Source organism: Thunnus thynnus, chromosome 11 (assembly GCF_963924715.1).
Source record: "Thunnus thynnus chromosome 11, fThuThy2.1, whole genome shotgun sequence".
NCBI classification, from domain to species: Eukaryota; Metazoa; Chordata; class Actinopteri; order Scombriformes; family Scombridae; genus Thunnus; species Thunnus thynnus.
The window spans coordinates 26,090,157-26,109,288 of NC_089527.1; the positions used below are offsets into that span (position 1 = coordinate 26,090,157).

A 19,132-nucleotide genomic window follows, 5' to 3' on the forward strand; every position below is an offset into this window, starting at 1 on the left:
CCACACCTTATAAAAGCCTCAGGTGCTGCTAGTCTGAACAGGCCTCTGTGCTGAACAGAAAGAGGGAATGATGTGGAGGAGAATGAAATAATCCTTTGAAAAACTGACTTACTTCACCACTAAATCATTCAGGAAAAGGAAAATACAGTTTTTTTTTCACCGTTTCACTCCACATTTCTTTGACTGATAACTGTGTGTTTAGTGTACAGGATGTGTAAACTGGGCTGTTACTCATTCATCCAATTATTGCCAAAATGGGCGTAATTCAAGAACAGAATGAAATAAATAAAGAACACAACAAATGGTGTGCAGCACTCAGAGAAACAGACCGTATAAAGGGAAGTTCATTATAGTTCAAGCTTTTCACATCTTCATTCACAAAAATGAATGCAAAATTCAGTAATACCTGCATATAAAAGGAGATATTTATTACTACCAGTCTACTACTCTACTGTCCCCTCATGAGGTGCTGATTAATCAAACAGCTTTTGCCACATTGAGATCAAATTTAAACAGGTAGCCACAGCTTCTGATTTATCATTGCTAAGGAAAATGCATCTGAAATGTAACATCCGGGAAAAGCAGGTGTAAAATCTAAGGCAGTCACAAACTGTTGCCAGACGACTTTGTCTGTACTCACAAATAGTTCATATTAGGAAAATACTTCAGCAACAGCTGTAAACAATATTGCAGCAAAATATAAAAGACTTTAGAAAAACTCTCTGTTCACACCATAACAGTAGACAGAAGACCAACAGTGCAGCAGCCTTTTATATTCAACACATTTTTATGTGTTCATTTGTGTTTCCTTTGCCTTCTGCTTGAATATGTATTTTTATAGTGTACTTTTAGCAGCTCAGTCCAGTCGAGTGTGATGTGATTGAAGCAGTCAATTAAATACATATTAAAGAGACCTGTTTGATTACTGTACTGCAATAATCTAACTTGATTTGTTTTATGCCTCTCGGAGGCCTTTTTGTTGCGCTGATAATGTTATTTAACTAATATTTCCTCCATGTTTTTTTGTTCCTGTTGAAGAGAGGCTGTAGTTCAAAAAGTGTCTTGTGCAGTCAAGTGTCTTCAGCAGGCTTGTGCAAATCGTATTCTAAACAGCCCAGCATTGAATCTCTCCTCTACATCTACATGTACATCTACATCATGTAAAAATGTACTTACAAAAAACTTTACCCTGACAGTTATTTGTGACAGGCTTATTAAATATCCTTCAAAGTGTTGAACTCGATTAAGCACGCAATATTTTCACAGTGATGTCATTGGCGGTTCAAACAAATCATGTCAACAAGCAAATTCAGAGAACATTTAAAAAACATTTTCATCATGTTGCATGAATCTGTGTTAACATGTTTGGTAACCTGTGGAAGAGTTTAATTAATGATGAATAGCTTTTCTCACAGAGGAAAAGGAGCATCAGCATCACTGCTAATACATGAATAATGATTAGTGTGATATTTCCATCTGTGTGTGTGTGTGTGTGTGTGTGTGTGTGTGTGTCTCTATTCACTTCTGTTACTAAGATGAAGAGAGATAACATAAGGACACGGTGAGTTAGAAAGAGATGGAGAGAAAGAAGAGATGAGGGAGCATGAATAAGTGATGGGGTGTTGAAAGGGTGCTGTATGTCTGTAGGGTTATCTACAGGGAGACTGTCCTTTAAACACACATACACACACACGCACACACACACATACACAGAGGACAAGAGAGGGGGAGGCGATGGGGGAGAGAAGCTCTTAGCCTTTACTGAGGCGCTTCGCCTGTCAGCACATATCTGCCTCAAAGCAGCATGAAAAGCTAAGAGCGAGAGAAAGAGAGGGTTGAGAGGGAAACAAATGGTGGAGTGAAGGAAAAGACTAACTGAAGAAGGTGTTAGGGGATGAGTGAGTGAGAGTTAATGAGAGAGAGAGAGAGAGAGAGAGAGAGAGGAAGAGAGAGGGAGGGGGCTTCTCATCATTTCTCTTCCTTAAAGACAGAGCCGATTGCTCTCTCCTCTCAGTGGCACCGCAGGCTGAGGAGGAAAGCACTGGAAACCTTCATCTCTCACTCTCTCTGTCTCTCTCTCTCTCTCTCTCTCTAGCTACAGTATCTGTCTCACTCTCTCACCCGTGCACATATCCCTCACTCTCCCCACAGGTGATCACTCCGTTCCGTAGGCTCATCCTCTGTGCCGAGAACAGGAAAGAGATGGAGGACTGGATCAGTTCGCTTAAGTCCGTCCAGTCCAGAGAGCATTACGAGGTAAGAGCCCTTTTGCAAATTAAAAGATAGACAGATCCATGCAAGTTTGTGTGTGTGTGTGTGTGTGTGTGTGTGTGTATGTGTGTGTGTGTGTGTGTGTGTTTATATGTGTGTGGAGAGCATAACCAGACAGAGATGGAGAGTGATAAGAGATAGTGCAGCAGGAACAATAGATCTATGATTAGGCGTATCCTTTTTTGAAAACAGAAATGTTGCTTTTTTCTCCCAAATAGTCCTGCAAGAAGATGTTCTTATACAGTGATAGTGTAGCATAGTTACAAAAGGTTTCACTAGCAGTATATCTAGTCTTGTGGTGAGACCAGATGGGTGTGTATAGTGGGAATAAGATTTGCATGTTGTGTAGCATGATGTACAATAATAGAAGCCATTAACTTCAGATTCAGAGCTCCAGAGCACCAGCACACAGGCACAAGCACGCATGGATGCACAAATACAGTCACAGGTGCTCGACTCTACAGTCAAGAGATACACACACAGTCGAGAAGACATGCACACAGTTTAAACACAACTCACACTCATGCTGACTGTCATAAAGCATGTTTGATTTAGTTTGATTTTGGGGACTCTAATGACTCACTAGATAACAACAGGGAGCGATGGTGTCCGCTGTCCACTCAGTTACCACAACACCCTTTTGATTCTCGTCTTTGTTCTCCAAGACATTGCTTCTGGAATCTGGAAAACATTTATGGCGATGACGATATATGTGCAACTGTGACATTTTTTTTTACACAAAATAGACCCGTAAATGTTGAAGAAGAGTCTAAATCTGGGCTATGTGTTGACAGTGACAGGTTGTGGCGAGCCCAGGGAGAAGGGGAGTGCAGGAGGAAAGCAGTACTGCATGTTAATAGCTTTGATTTGGGAGGGAAATCTTATATAAGACCCCATCCCTCACCCCCTTACTGCACTGCAATGCAGTAGCACCCCCAGAGCTCACTCACCACAGGATACACACATATGTACACGTGAATGCGCACACAACCCTGCCAAGATGTCAGTACAACAGCATTTAATTACTGTGCTCTGTTATGTATCACGCTAAGAATCTGAGTGTTTATAAGCACCTGTTACAAGTCTACTTATGAAACACGAGCTGTATCCAGGGCTGCGCCAACTACTGCAGACGCAACGCCCACACTTGTACAGTACACTACTCACATTAGCTTGCACTCCACGGTGGCTCTCCATACACTTGTGTGTATAGAAGCATCCAATTTTCCTGACCAGGTGTCACTTTTGTAAAGTCGTAGAGCAGCAGAGTCACACTAATGACTGGTGGAGCCAGTGGAGGGTTTCCCCTGTGGAGCTGTATTCTTTCCTTATGTCAGGCAGTTTCCCAGGTAGTGTCATCATGAGAAACAGAATGAGATTTATTATTAAGTTTTCACACAGGAATTTGTCTTGGTGTAATGGTGCATTACAATCAAAAAATAGAAGCTAAGAGAAAAAAAACAAGTATCTATAAAAAGTGATAAAAATACAACTACCACAAAAGACAGGTGGTATAAATATATAAACAAAGTTTCATGATAAAGAATAAGTAAAAAAAAAAAAAGTTTTATGTGAAGAGAGCTGTAGAGTTATAATGTACAAGATATTGACTGGGAATGTGTAAATGTTCAAACTGTGAAGCTCTTCTATAGCAGTAAGACCAGACGTTAAAAGAAGGTGAATTATTGTTATTATAAGGGAGAACTTATACACAAGGAATGAATGAACTGAGACTGAAAATGTGTTGATTTGTGTCTGCTGCTAGAAACAGGTAGACATGTGCTGCATGTTCTGTTTTTATCTTTCATGACGTTAAACTGAGTAAAGACTTGAGAGAAACAACAGCCAGTAAGAGTAATATGCAGTAATTAATCTCATTTGTAATAAAACCTACAGTAGATACGACACTGTATACTTTGTTATCATTATGATGATGTAGTGCACTGTGCTTGCCTTTCTGTGACTGTCATCCCAGTGCTGCCAACCTGTTTTAACCTCTCCTTTGCCAGACGGCACAGTTTAATGTGGAACATTTCTCAGGGATGCACAACTGGTACGCCTGCTCCCATGCACGGCCCACCTTTTGCAACGTCTGTAAAGATAGCTTGTCTGGGGTCACGTCTCACGGCCTCTCCTGTGAAGGTAAGTACACACAGACACAAGCGTGACATATGCTTACTGTCAGTATACACACACTTTTTTTCTTACATAACACCCTTTAATCTGTGGCCTTTTGAAGCAGCCCATACTCATTTCTACATCTCATTACCGGCATGCAGATGAACTTCCTACTCTCAGTATACTGTAGCATTGCAACAAATCATTTGGAACTACAACCCTGTTAATCGACAGACCTATAGTTCCTTCAGTGAGGTGTATGACTAGGTTGTGTAAGGACCTGTGAGTCGCTGAAGTGAGAAAACTCTTTGTTTGAATGTCCAAGTGGAGCAGGTTGGATATGCTGGAGCCAGCATGAGTCTTTGAAATGTGAAATATGTTGTTTATGTCATACTGACTCAAGTTATCAGAACGTCTCTCCATTCACCCATCATGAAAGAAATTGTTCGTGTGAATGACACCACATCTCCTCACCCCATCTGTGAAGGAACAGTGAAGTGGGGTGTTAAGGGGAAGGGGCCATGGGAGGTTGACACTATTTTTTGCTTTCCTTTAGCTTGTGTGAAGTGTCAGCGACAGATAGCAGGTCTTAATGAGCACCATCTGCATATCGTCCCGTTCTAATTTGCGAGTGTGAGCGTACGTACTGTATGTGTGCGCACGTCTTAGCCCACGTGTGTGGATACGTGTGTGCTGGTTTAGCTGTGTGTGTGTGTGTGTGTGTGTGTCTGTGTGAGGGCAGTAAGAGCCTCTCCACTCAGTGCTCATTATCCACTACAATGAGGCCCTCTCATATCCAGATCAGAAAGCAAAAGAAAGAGCCATAGAGAGATGCAGAGAGAGAGAGAAAAGACCAACTCATTAGAGCAGCATCTAACTCCTCTGATCTAAATCAACTTATTCCCATCCACACACACACACACACACACACACATACACACACACACACACTTTTAACCAATAGGAAATGCAATTGAGGTCGCAGAGCTTCATCAAAACATGGGAGTCAGAGTTTACAGTGGACACAAGGTAGTTAATTGAGCTCCGTATTGGTTTCATAGCCGTTCACTCGCACTTTCTTTTCAACGTAGATTCATTTTTTTCACTGTTAATAATTTAGCACTCGGATTAAGTTATAGATCCACATTGAGCACAGAAGTTGTTCAATCTCATAGGAACTGATAGATGACTACAGGCAAATGACAGACAGTGAGAAGGGGAGGATCACCCATGAGAGTCACAGAAACGGTAGGCTACGTGATAATGGTAGAAAGAGGGAGAGAAAGAAAGAGGAAGAAAAAAGAAAAACAGAAAACAGAAGACAGGAAGTGAGTGTCTATTAAACGTCGAGAGCAGGCAGCCAAACAGTTTCACTGCAATCAGCGCAGCTTAAATTTCCCTTCGATTTCCTGCGCAGGACAGTCGGTGGGGATTGATTTGTGCTACCTAGCCACAAACACACACACAAACACACACACACACACACACACAGACAAACTCCTCTGCCTTTCTGTCTCTATTTCATGAAACACATACACACAATGTTTTGTTCCAGTCTGGTTTGTGAATGCTCAGGGTATGGTCTGGCCATTAACAGGCAGTGGTATCATGTCCTCTGTATTCTCTTAATGTTCTGCTAATGCTCTCTAACAGCATTTAGCGGTAGACTAGATTGAAACATCGATTGTTGCTCCCGGATATGACTTTGACTGAGTTTGTATATCTGTAGATTAATGACAAGATGTGTGTGTGTGTGTGTGTGTGTGTGTGTGTGTATGAGCAAGGGTGGGGTGGCTGGAAGCAAAGTTCCCTGGAGTACAGACATTATTCATGAGTCTGCTAAGTGCTTTATCCCTAATGGAGAAGGCGAGAGCAATCTCTCTCTGCCTATACATCTTCATTGGAAATATTAATGCTACAGTGTATTTACATTTTACTTGTGCTTCTTATTCAGAGCAACCTACATCAAGTACATTAAAGTCGAATGTGTAACTGCTTCTCCTGGAGCGCATACTCCTCGACAAGATACAGCATTAAAGTTTTAAAAGTCACTTCAACTGAGGTTCAGCAGGAGCCTTTTCTTGTCTTTGTTTAAGAGAAATATTAATTGCTACTTTAGCCATTTGTCAGTTAGTTAGACGTTAAAGCTTAACACAAGGACTGGAAGGGAAACAGCTTGCACCACTAAAGCTCACTAATGTTGTATCTCATTTCTTTAACCTGTACAAAAACTGAACAAATGACAATAACAAGAGGTGCCATATGTATTTTTTTTTATACCTTTGGACACAACCAGGCCAGATGTTTCCCTCCGCTCCCATTCTTTATGCTAAACCCAGCTCACCGTCTCCTGCTCCAGTTCCATATTTTAACGACAGATATGAGAGCGGTATTGTGTCATATTATCAGACAGTACAGCAGGTATCTTGTAACATAGAGCCGGATCAACCAGTCCTGTGTGGTGCTCAGGTCTTTCTTAGCCTGACTTCCTGCTGCTGCTGGATTGAGATAAATAGATTGAGACTTGTGATGTGGAGCTTAGTCCTCACGCCTTCCTTTTATCTGTCAGATACATAAGTGCAGAACAGGCTTAGGGAGGTTAGTAATTACACCTACTGACATCTCATTAGGGCTTGATTCATTAGAACACTGTACTTTGCGGGGTGTGTCTGTTTCTGAATCATGCATCAGTGTCCAGTGTGGAAAAAAAATCTATAGAAATGACATTTTGCATTTCGAGCACAGTTAGCCTGAGAACTTCTAACATGGACCTCTTAATTACCCCTATTATTATTGTTTCTGTTATTTCTGTCCCTCATACAATTAAGATATTATTTATTTTAAAATGAAACACTATTCTGTTCAGTTCAAAAGAAAATAGAACAAGTTCATAACCATTTACTGTAATATGATTAATGTTCTATTCTCATCATTCTTCAGCTGTATCCATCTAATGCAGCACTAAAATATGAAGCTGCTGAGTGCGGCTGTAAAAGGTTGGAAAACATTGTCAGACTGACAGATGTGTGTCTGTTTGTGTTTTTCAGTGTGCAAATTCAAAGCCCACAAACGCTGCGCTGTCAGAGCCACTAACAACTGTAAATGGACGACCCTGGCTTCCATAGGGAAAGATATTATTGAAGATGAGGATGGGGTAAGTTTGTGTGTGTGAAATAATTCAGTTGTTTATTTATTCTTCTGAAAATAACTTCTTTATTAAAAGGCATTCATGTGTGTCAGAGTTTCCCCCCACTGTTACACATTATGTCACTATGCCTTTAGGAACTGCTGACTAGTGTAAGAACTTTGTTAGTCTTGTTTTCTTGTTTGTTACCTTTGATGGTTAAAATTATGTTTTCAAGGCTTTTCCTCAAGCAAAGAAACAGGAAATACTGAATCACAATACTTGTATTGTTTGCCCAAAACAAAAGGCTTGTTTTAATTAAAGATATTGAATATTGATACAGAACTGCAGCCACCAGCTGCTGAATCCCGTTGTGTTTAAGCGTGTGTGCTTCGACATGGCTTTTTCATACACATGGATTTATCAGCGGAGAAAGGGGAGAAATTTCCCAGTGGGAATAGAGAAAATTATTCCTATTAGACATTACAGATAAAAGTAGATAGCTCAAAGTCTTTCCCATTTCTTGAACTTTGTGTGTGTGGAACCTACAGATTGCTATGCCTCACCAGTGGTTGGAAGGAAACCTGCCTGTCAGTGCCAAGTGTGCCGTGTGTGATAAGACATGTGGCAGCGTACTGAGACTGCAGGACTGGCGCTGCCTCTGGTGCAAAGCTATGGTGAGACATCTGTCACATATGCATAAACGTAATGAAAATGCTTAATTTGCCCCTTGCGAAATTACATTGGCATTTAAACATGATGAAAATTATACAAGTAGCTGATGATTTGAATCAGGACATTTAAACAACAAAAAGCATAATCTCAGCATTGAATGCAGCCTGATCATCTTTTATTTTAACATGACTGAACTGTGTTTTTTTTTTTGCAATTGCACAGTTAACATTAACACATGCTGGTTATATGTTTCTGACGGATGGAGGGAAGGACCAGAATGCTGTGGTAGTGTTTTCACTTAGCCAAGATCCATCCATCCATTTATTTTTGCTACTTATTGAGACACTTCTTCCAGCTCTGACTCTGGGAGAAAGTAATCTAGACTACCTTTCTAGCCTACTGCCACCATGACCCAGACCCTGATAATCAGCAAAAAATGGGTGTATGGTACTGGAACAATCCTTCACCTGCATACTTTCTGTCAGCGTCCTTCCATATTTCCTATTGACTAATTGATCCCAATGGATGACCTAAAAACTCAGCTCACTCAATTGCACATTACTATTGTATTTTGTATTGTTTTGGGCCATATTTTATGTTGTTTATATGTGGAAATGTGTGCATTTGAGTACAGTATGTGTTTGGATGTATAGATTTTATGCCATTTTATATTTGCAATATCAATATCATTAAACCTTTTTCAAAATTTTATTTCATTTTTTACTTTACTCACAGGGATAATGTACATTTACCAACATTACTGTAAATGTGCCAATGTTAGGCAGTTGTTGAATTATCCATGTATTATCCAAGGAACAATGAAGCAGACCTGTATAAGGCATCGTCCGCTCCTTTTAAATCACCATATATGAGGGGGATTTTTGGTCATCGCTGTTGTACGTCTATATGAGAGAAATAATAACAAAGTCTTGAATGTTGCATAAATGTTTCCATCATATTTGCTGTCGTTCTTCTAGGTGCACACAGCCTGTATGGACCTGTATCCTCGCAAGTGTCCTCTTGGTCAGTGCAAAGTCTCCATCATTCCCCCTACGGCGCTCAACAGCATCGACTCAGACGGTAGGCACCACACACACACACACACACGCACACACACACGCACACACACCTATGCAATCATGCTGACTCACTCAAAGGGTCAAAGGTTGATGCCAGACAGCACCTATGAGCAATCATTACATTTCAGAGGTAAATAAATGAGATTTCATCCCATTTGGTCGGCTGATGTCTTCTCGCTGAACTTTGATCTTCTACTCTGTCACATGGAAGGATGGTGGCAGGGAAGAGGAGCGTGATGATTCACTCTGGTGTGATCAACATCCATTCAGGCACACAATAATTCACACCCACACACACCCACACACACACACACACACACACACCTTTTCTCACTACCCACTTGACTTGGATGTGCTAGAAATGGAAAGACAACATTAATATTTCCCCGTCAAGTAATTGTTCTCAGCATCAAATCCATGCTTTCTTATTAGCTTCCTGCTTGTCATAACTGGTATTAGACAGAGGGACAGGGCACTGGCATGTGTTCCAGGAAACTGCCTGTTTCTTGTATAGCGAGATGGATAAAAATAGCCATATCTGACATGTCTATACACACCTTTATGAGTGCTAAAAATAGATCTGTGAAAAGAATTTGTGTGAGAAGAATTATGATAAGATGCCTCCCAACTTGCAGTGAAAATAGACACACTTACTCAACATGAAAGAACACAAGCAGACAGACATCACACAAGAAGAGCTCTGCAGATGGCTGCAAAGCACCTTGAGGCTCCCTTCAGGCTCTGTGTTCAACAAGAGGAGGGCAATAATATGTGTGTGTGTGTGTGTGTGTGTCTTTGTTCATATACGACGACTCTGTCTCTGTATTTAAGTCTGTCTCTACACATGTGTGTATGTGCGTGCGCCAGAGCCCACATTAAACCCATTCTAGATGGAAATCAGCACCTGCAAGACAGACTCAGATAAGCATGTGTGATTGGATTACTGTTGCCGAACTCAGCCTCACACACACACACACACAGAGTACACACACAGACCACTGAGTCTGTATAAAGCTGGCATCGACTAATTGGTAGATGGATAAAAGAGAGGCAGAGAGGCGGAGGATGGGGAATCCAGATGAAAGGGAGGAGGATAAGACAAGAGCAAACAAAAAAAAGGAAGATGGGCAAATGGAAAAAGGAGATACATTCTTTGTCTTTCTATCCGTCCTTCACTCTCTCTGCATCTCCTCACGTGCCAGGATACCGTCTGCCCAAATGCAGGCTGGGAAGAGGGGGAGTTTGGTTGTAATTGGCTGGGGGGCAGACTGTAGCACGTGCTGGAGCGTCGTGACTCCCCCCTTCCCTCCCTTTCTCTCTCCTTTTCTTCCTCTCAATCCATCCTTCACAGACAAGATGAGAGAGAGAGAGAAAAAAATCAAAGAGGGTAGAAAGAGAGATTAGAGAGCAAGAAGGAAGATGTGAAGAAGGATGCAAAGGGGAAAAGGAAAAGAGGGAGTGCCATGAGTAGATAGCAGTGTCACGCACTCAAGCTAATATGCACGAAGCTGTCAACACAGTGGGGGTGTACAGATTATGCTGTAAGCACTGAAACCTCTTGCTGCGTTACCTCCCCACCGATTAGTGTATATGTGCACGCATGTGTGTGTGTGTTTGTGTGTGTGTTGGCGCTCTATTACCAAGCATGTGCCATGTATTATTACGCTCAGTCTCACACACGCACTGAGACTTTGATGAGGTTGTTAAACGATGACAGAGTTGTTCCACGCCAGCCGCTGCTACTCTAGTTTGAGCTGTACCCCGGTTACTGGTTGTAGAGCGTTAAAGGGTTAGTTCACCCAAAACAGACAATTTTTTTTTTTTTTTCTATGTACCTTTAATGGTATCCAGCTGTGCAGGTTGTTTGCTTTTATTCACTGTGAATTACACTGCAGAGACTTTTGCTGCCACTCCAATAAAATGTAGCTGTATAGAATTATGTTTACAGGGCTCAAAGCATTAAACACGTGTTTCCTTTCTCCTTTTCTTTTTCCATTTCTCTTCAGGCTTCTGGAAGGCCACTTGTCCCCCATCATGTGCCAGCCCCCTCCTGGTCTTTGTCAACTCCAAAAGTGGAGACAACCAGGGTGTGAAATTCCTACGACGCTTCAAGCAGCTCCTCAACCCAGCTCAAGTCTTCGACCTGGTCAACGGCGGGCCGCACCTTGGGTGAGGAAAACAAATACAAACAAAGTCTGATGTGTACTGGCGCAATCATACACATAAAACATAAAATAAATATATGCATGCACTGTGCTTCATGAGCCGACAGAATAACCAAATAAGTGTGTGTGTGTGTCTTTGTCAGTTTGCGCCTGTTTCAGAAGTTCGACAACTTCCGGATTTTGGTGTGTGGAGGTGATGGCAGTGTGGGCTGGGTCCTCTCAGAGATTGACAAGCTCAATCTACACAAACAGGTAATACACAGCACTGTGGGTACACTGTGATGGCAACAACAATGGCAGTGCACATCACTTTTACTTAATCCTGTTTTAGAAACACATTACTGTCAGAAACATATTATCCACATTAATCTGTACATTCAAATGCAGAAATTACTAGAAGAGATTAAGTCGATAAAAATGATGTGTCTTTGGTCAGCGTGCCATTTCAGCTCTTTGCCTTTGCTCCTGGCCAGCTTGCATAAAGACACGCACACATTATGCACACACAGGCAGGCAGACAGGCACAGACTTCATTCAGAATGCAGCAGGCATGTATACCTTGATGCCAAATAAAACCCTTTGCATGTGTTGCAGTGCCAGCTGGGTGTTTTGCCCTTGGGCACGGGCAACGATCTGGCACGGGTGCTGGGCTGGGGCCCGTCATGTGACGACGACACCCAGCTGCCTCAGATCCTGGAGAAGCTGGAGAGAGCCAGCACCAAGATGCTGGACCGCTGGAGCATCATGACCTACGAGATTAAGATCCCACCCAAACACAGCTGCCCCACCACGCCTGAGGGAGCCGACGACTGCCAGGTACTCACAAGAGCTGACAGATATTCACATGCATCAGTAGACACCACTGAACCCAGCAGGGTTTCCAGACAGACAGATGAGAGTGGGCGGTAGTTTCTCAATCTTTCAAGTACTAATGAGAGAGATGGGAGAAGAGTTACTTGTTCATGTATTATTTTCTTGGTACCAACAAACAGTCATGCAAACTCGTTTTCTATGTTTTCTTTCCAGTTTCACATTTCAGCTTATGAAGATTCAGTAGCCGCTCACCTCACAAAGATCCTCAACTCTGAGCAGCACTCTGTGGTCATCTCCTCTGCCAAGTGAGTGACTCTAATGTAGCAGCAAGAGCACAAATAGCAGACAAAAAATGAATCTGTTATTTTGAACATGTCTGTGGTTTTACTGGGGATATTGCAGATGTGTACAACAGTACATTTCAGTAACTCAATGAAAGTATACAGAATGCACCTGCTTATAATGACATATTGGTGTGTTAAAATGACATGATGTATTGTAGAGCACAAGCTTATTATAAGGAGCACAGCTCTGAATGTTGAAATGGTGCAAAATTTATTTTTTTGGCCTTTTTCAAAGAAGAGCTGCAAGATACTGTATGTTAACAAGTTTATTTTTAACATTAAATAATGATATAGTAAGTAAAAATGAAAAATTTGAAAAGACAGCCCAAAACAGTGAAATCAGAATGATCTCTACAGATCAGTGCTTTGGTTCATCTCATGTTTTCATTGTTAAACATTATATTTTAATACACAATTTCTTTCTCCCTGTTTCTTAGGATCTTGTGCGAAACAGTGAAGGATTTTGTTGCCAAAGTGGGGAAAGCCTATGAAAAAAGCACAGAGAACGTCGACGAGTGTGACACTATGTCTCTCAAAGTAAGCCATGAGAACAAAGCCTTTAACATTCATCAGCCTGCGCTGAAAGGCGACTCCGCATATATTGAATTTCTACTAGTTCGCTGCTACAGCACTATATCTAGCCTTTGTTTGTGTCTCTTCTCCTCTGTGCCCACCAGTGTGCCATCCTAAATGAGAAACTGGACTCCCTCCTCCAGACCCTCAACACAGAGTGCCAGGCTCTACCTCTGCTTCCCCACTCTACTCCCCCTATTGTAGAGGAGGAGCAGGAGGAGGAGGAGGAGGAGGAAGAGGCCAGCGAGGAGAGCCTAACGGAGCTGAAGGAGAAGCTGGAGGAGGAGGAGACGGAGAAAGGAGGAGGTGGCTCCCCACACCAGCTGTTCAGAAGCAGGGAGCAGCTGATGCTCAGGGCCAACAGTCTGAAGAAAGCTGTGCGGCAGATTATAGAACAGGCTGAGAGAGGTACATACACACTGCGCTATTAAACCAGTTTACCTAAGTTTGTATGTGTTATTTATTGTATACATCATAGTAATAGTATAAAACTGAACTATTGAAATTATATGAGGAGTGGTATCATGAGGAAAAATGCAGAAATCAGTGCTTTTATAAATGCCCCAAGCCCTTATTTATCAATTCATCACTATTTATGAGATGCAACACACAGAAAGAGAAACTGGTAGACTATACTGTAGCATCCTGTATTGTCTTCATCGCTCCTGTGTTTCCTCTATTCAGTGGTGGATGAGCAGAACACCAATACAGAGGAGACGGACCTGCCATCTCCCCTAGAGTTCAGGAAGGACAGCGAGGAGGAGAACAGAGACAGTGAGAAGGATGAGGACACCAGGGAACTGGAAGCAGTCTCATGTGAGTTTAACACTGTGTGGTCTGGTCCCCTTCAAAATCTGTGACCTGCTTGAAAACCTTTTACCCTCTTGGCCCTGACTCATTTACGTCATGGGCCATTTCCAAAACACTTAACCTGTCCAGCCTTGCCTGTTTGATCTCCGAGTCTTCCACTTTGCCAGCTGGCATTGTTGTCAGTGGCTGTTACACCATCCACTTAAGAGTAATTTTGTTTAATTAGAGGTTGAGAAAAAGATCTCTAGAATCTGACTATGCCTCACCTAGTGGATGTGTTACAACACATTCCTTCCCTCTTTTCTCTGTTGAGAGAGAAAACATTGCAATTCACATAATTTATGCAAACATTAGGAAGATATAAAAACTAGTTGTGTTCTCCTTTTAATGGTAAATAAAAGAATAATGTTGAAGAATAATGTTCATTATTATCATTATATGTTGAGGTTAAAGTTGTAAAAACTTAAAGACTTTTCAAAGGAATGGATGCCAATAGGAAATCACACAGGATTTAAATGTTGCCACCTTGTGGATATTGAATTCCCTGCACCACAGTGAACCAGACTCATAGCTAATGGAAAAAAAAGTGCTGCTGACGCAAATCATGTTTCCTGTCATAAATAAACTCAAGGATTAGTGCTAAAAGTGCATGGAGAAGCCTGTTCTCCTGTGATATTCTACCTCCTGCACCAGGCTAAGCTGTTTATCTCTCTATCTTCAGTCTCCATTGAAGTCTGCAGCAATGGAGAACTCCTTTAATAATAAATTATGGTGCCTGTCGAAACTGGTGGCAGGGCCACTATAAAGTCTGTGTCTGTGTTTATATGTGTCTGAATGCGTGTTATGTGTGCAGCCTTTATATGTGGAAGCACATGCATGTTGTGTGTGTAAATGTCTGGTGTGCCTCTGTGTGAGTGTGTGTGCGTCTGTGTATTGGCCACAGGATGTGTTATTGTCTTAGGGGCAGAAGTTCTTCCTGTTTATCATGGGGCTGCTTCCTTCCTTCCACACATTTTCCAGCCATTGGAAGACTAGGAGGTATCAGTCAAACCCTCTGCCTTGTATCCTCTCCTTGTTTCCTCTGATTGCCTCCTTACTCCTTCCTGACCTGGACACAAATCAAAAAACACATTGAGTAAGTAGGGGATGTGAACAGAAGGGATTGTTATCAGTGGTTTGGTCCAAATTGGTCTTTTAAATAAATGTCAGCTTCCCAGTCTGCCCATCTCGCCTGTGTTTGTTTCCTCATAGATGATTTACATGATGTCAGTGTGAGCAAAGTTGTTATGGTCACTCCCCCTGGGTGTGAAACACGCAACGTTCAGAAGCTGTCATCATGCACTCACATGGAAAAATGTTTAACTGCTGGAAGCTAAAAAGAAGAGAAGCAACCTGAAGTGATTCTTACTGAGAGGATTTCCAAACGAGACATGTAATGAATTTAAAATAGTTTCCAAACCTGTCCACAGACAACCAGAATATATTATAAGTCCTCATGATTTGATTAGGCTGACAAATCCTGCTTAAACTAAAAAGTGTCTTCTTCACACATGTAAACTGTCGATGTAAACTAACTGGCTAACTAATCTACATAAATCTATTCAGATATCTGTTCAGTGTAATGTTTGTTCCACAGTGTCAGACTTCATACAAATATCACAAAACTCTTTGTCTGGCTATGTTTCAAAACAACAGACCGCTGACTGTTCACTTCTTAGCTTCTACTTTTTTGTTCCCCTCACAATATCGCAGCTGCCTCACTCATAGCAGCTGTACTCCCTGACGTCATTGTGAATATGAACCAAAAATGTCAAACAATTTTGAGTAGAGAAAAGGCCTAAAAAGTAATATGAGGTTTCTTCTCTGTGTGTCTAGCTGTAAAGAGTCCCTGTTCTCCTACGGAGAGGAGGGTGAGCCGCAGCACCCAGTCCTATGGCTCCTTCACCATCACCCCCTTCACCACCAGCAAGGAGAACCTCCCCGTACTTAACACACGCATCATCTGCCCTGGTAAACACACACAGGACAGTAACTGAACTTATCACATTGCAAAGCATGCAACAACTAATTTGCTGTCACCTGACCTTAAAGAAAAACACACAAGGACGAGATCATTCAGACATTTGAACTCAGCCTTGACAGATGTGTGTATATTTTGTGTGTGTGTGTGTGTGTGTAGGCTTGCGGGCAGGTCTGGCGGCCTCTATAGCTGGCAGCTCCATCATTAGCAAGATGCTGCTGGCTAACATCGACCCCTTTGGTGCCACTTCCTTCATCGACCCCGACCTTGACTCACTGTAAGAACCTGCTTCCATCTTTGTCGCTGTTTGTCTGTTTGAAAATCTTTTCCTACTCTTTCACAGTCTCTGTCCATTTATGTACAAATCTATATATATGTCCTTGATATACTTTATGTGTGTGTGTGTGTTCGTTTGAGCTTACTGACTGACTGTTTGTGTGGCTGTTCCTCCACCCAGAGAGGGCTACATGGAGAAGTGTGTGATGAACAACTACTTCGGAATTGGCCTTGATGCCAAGATCTCCCTGGAGTTCAATAACAAGCGAGAGGAGCATCCAGAGAAATGCAGGTGAGACACGCTCCTTTTATCCCCATCTCTGCAACTATCAAGCAAAAGTAACACACAACACTTTCTTTGAAATGACTGAAAACTGCTCAGTTTTTCCTCATTGGTATTTCACATTGTATTACTTACAGTGGGAAGTGTCCAAATTCAGAAATCACTGATATTTAGTTGGGTGATGTCCACATTCATTAGGAAAGCTAATATTGCTTATTTTCTGGTGTTCTGACTCTTAAAAAAGAAATACAATCACTGCAGACTACAATGTTCTATTAAGTGAGAAACACTAGTGTGTCAGGTTTTGGCTGCATTCAGTCCATCCATCTGTCCTCTGTTAACCAACCATCCAATACTTGTTTCTGACAGCCTGCACTCCTCCCAGATGTTCTTGTACCCATTTCCAGTCTTTTCAGTTAATGTCGCAACCCTGTCCTTTTTCACCGCACTGTTTATCTCACTGTCTGTCCCTTCATACCCAGGAGTCGCACCAAGAACATGATGTGGTATGGTGTTTTGGGCACGAAGGAGCTTCTGCAGAGAACCTACAAGAACTTGGAGCAGAAGGTCCAGCTAGAGGTGAGACAGGGAAGAACAGCAGGGCATAAGCTGTGCTGTATGTATAACTCACAAACCAAACTGCATCTTACATTCGCAAATTTCACTATTAGACTTTAGTCTAAAAAAAAAACATCTACCAGAAATCTATCGAGCCCGGTAGGTGGAAGCAGGAAAACAATCACCGAGCGGCAGGTAGTGATTTAGATGAGGATGTGACTCCCCTTTTCTCAACACCCTTGAACCTCTTGAAACAGTATTTAAACTAAGTGTTGTAGATGTAAGGTGAAGCATGATTCTGCAGCTGCTCGGCCAATTTCTCACCTCAAATTTATTCAGAAACTGATTTGGACTGCTCAAGAGATACAACGTTTCCAGGACACTTCTCCATTTTGAAAATCATAAATAACTAAAAATAACACCTCACGGCTGTATGCCTCCCCCAACCAGTCAAGTCCACAAGTCAACATCCATGTCTGTCCAGGCTCATAATATTTGTAGTGAAGACTTTGAAGGAACTTAATAAAAGGTTTTAAGTGTATTTTCCTTGTAAGTGTTCACGTTTGGCCAATAAAACTGATTCTGACAGAACACAAAGGTGTAGCCATGACAGTAGACAAAGCTTCAGATATGGATGTTGCTGCAAAGAAGCTGCAAATTCTAAAACAGGGATGCTTCACACACAGAAGATTTACACAATCACCACAGTTACAAAGTGAAGTATCCATATCAGTGAATCAGCATCCGACCAAATGTGAAATATGGTCACAAGCTCACCATCTGTACTTGAGTTATGGCGTTGAATAATGGCCAGAAAATAATTTTTGTAGAACATTATGATGTCACAGTGAAGTTGACCTTTGACCTTTCAGTTATAAAATGTCATCACTTCATCATTTTATCCTACTAGCAATTTGTGTGTCATAATTAGCATATGAATTGTTGAGTTATGGCCAAAAATGTGTTTTGTTAGGTCACAGTGACCTTTGACCTTTTACCACCAAAATCTAATCAATTCATCCCTGAGTCCAAGTGGACATTTATGCCAAATTTGAAGAAATTTCCTCAAGGCGTTCCTGAGATATCACGTTCAGAAGAATGGGACGGACAGATGGACGAATGTACGGACATAATGGAAAACGTACGGACAGACAACCTGAAATCATAATGCCTCTGGCCACGGCTGTCGCCGGCATGGAGGCATAAAAACCACTTACATCCCAGCAGATGGTGTATTCGTGTGGTCAGGTGTAGGAAGGCTGTCTGCCAATTGTTCAATTTTCACTCAGCTTGAAACCTCAGTGTGAGGAGTGAAATTGTCTGCTGGCTTTGTGAGGAAATTTAATTATAAACCCTGTACAAATTACACTGAAAAACCATATTGGACAGACTTTTTTCACCGTATTGAACAAGATTTTCAATACGGAGTTTCATTTTCAGGCAGCTATAATAAAATGAAGTAATATTGAACATTTACATGTTGATTTTAAGTAAAGGCATAGTAAATTAAGGTCGATAAAATAAGTCAAATACCAGGAATTGTGTAGTTTTAGCAAAGCAAAACACCTGGTTTTACATTGAAGATTGTCTGTCACAGTGTCCCACTTGTACTTGATTATTTGATGGTGTTCAATCAGAAATGATCTGTTTTTACAGCTTCATGGTTCTTTATGGTTCATGAAATCTGCAGACACTCATATCTCTCCTATAGACATATGTACTCTTCCAGTTTCTTACTGGTCCAGCTGAGCCCTGCTTGTGTTTTTATGTGTATTCCCAGTGTGACGGCCAGTACATCCCCCTGCCCAGCCTTCAGGGGATTGCGGTGTTAAACATTCCTAGCTATGCAGGCGGGACCAACTTCTGGGGAGGCACCAAGGAGGACGATGTGAGTACATGCATAGTACACTAGATGTTCACATTGAACACTGTGTAATGTTCCATCCTGCTGGACGTGCCCTCAGTAGAAACGAGCAACTCAGGTCACCTTTGGAGAGGAAAAGGGGTGTTTTCCTCCTCGGGC

General features: G+C 41.8%; 1 protein-coding gene across 6 annotated transcripts in view; it reads left to right on the forward strand.

Moving 5' to 3' along the window:
• dgkh (diacylglycerol kinase, eta) overlaps positions 1–19,132 on the forward strand; it is a 53,898-nt gene that overhangs the window by 21,703 nt on the left and 13,063 nt on the right. For all 6 annotated transcript variants that reach the window (XM_067604153.1, XM_067604154.1, XM_067604150.1 and 3 more), the window contains 17 exons: positions 2,152–2,256; positions 4,281–4,413; positions 7,437–7,543; positions 8,065–8,190; positions 9,166–9,268; positions 11,274–11,436; positions 11,576–11,684; positions 12,027–12,248; positions 12,459–12,550; positions 13,027–13,126; positions 13,267–13,570; positions 13,847–13,978; positions 15,848–15,982; positions 16,152–16,269; positions 16,450–16,560; positions 17,034–17,130; positions 18,890–18,997. In XM_067604153.1, coding sequence (XP_067460254.1) covers positions 2,152–2,256; positions 4,281–4,413; positions 7,437–7,543; positions 8,065–8,190; positions 9,166–9,268; positions 11,274–11,436; positions 11,576–11,684; positions 12,027–12,248; positions 12,459–12,550; positions 13,027–13,126; positions 13,267–13,570; positions 13,847–13,978; positions 15,848–15,982; positions 16,152–16,269; positions 16,450–16,560; positions 17,034–17,130; positions 18,890–18,997 — 2,265 coding nt within the window. The remainder of the gene's footprint in view (positions 1–2,151; positions 2,257–4,280; positions 4,414–7,436; positions 7,544–8,064; positions 8,191–9,165; positions 9,269–11,273; positions 11,437–11,575; positions 11,685–12,026; positions 12,249–12,458; positions 12,551–13,026; positions 13,127–13,266; positions 13,571–13,846; positions 13,979–15,847; positions 15,983–16,151; positions 16,270–16,449; positions 16,561–17,033; positions 17,131–18,889; positions 18,998–19,132) is intronic.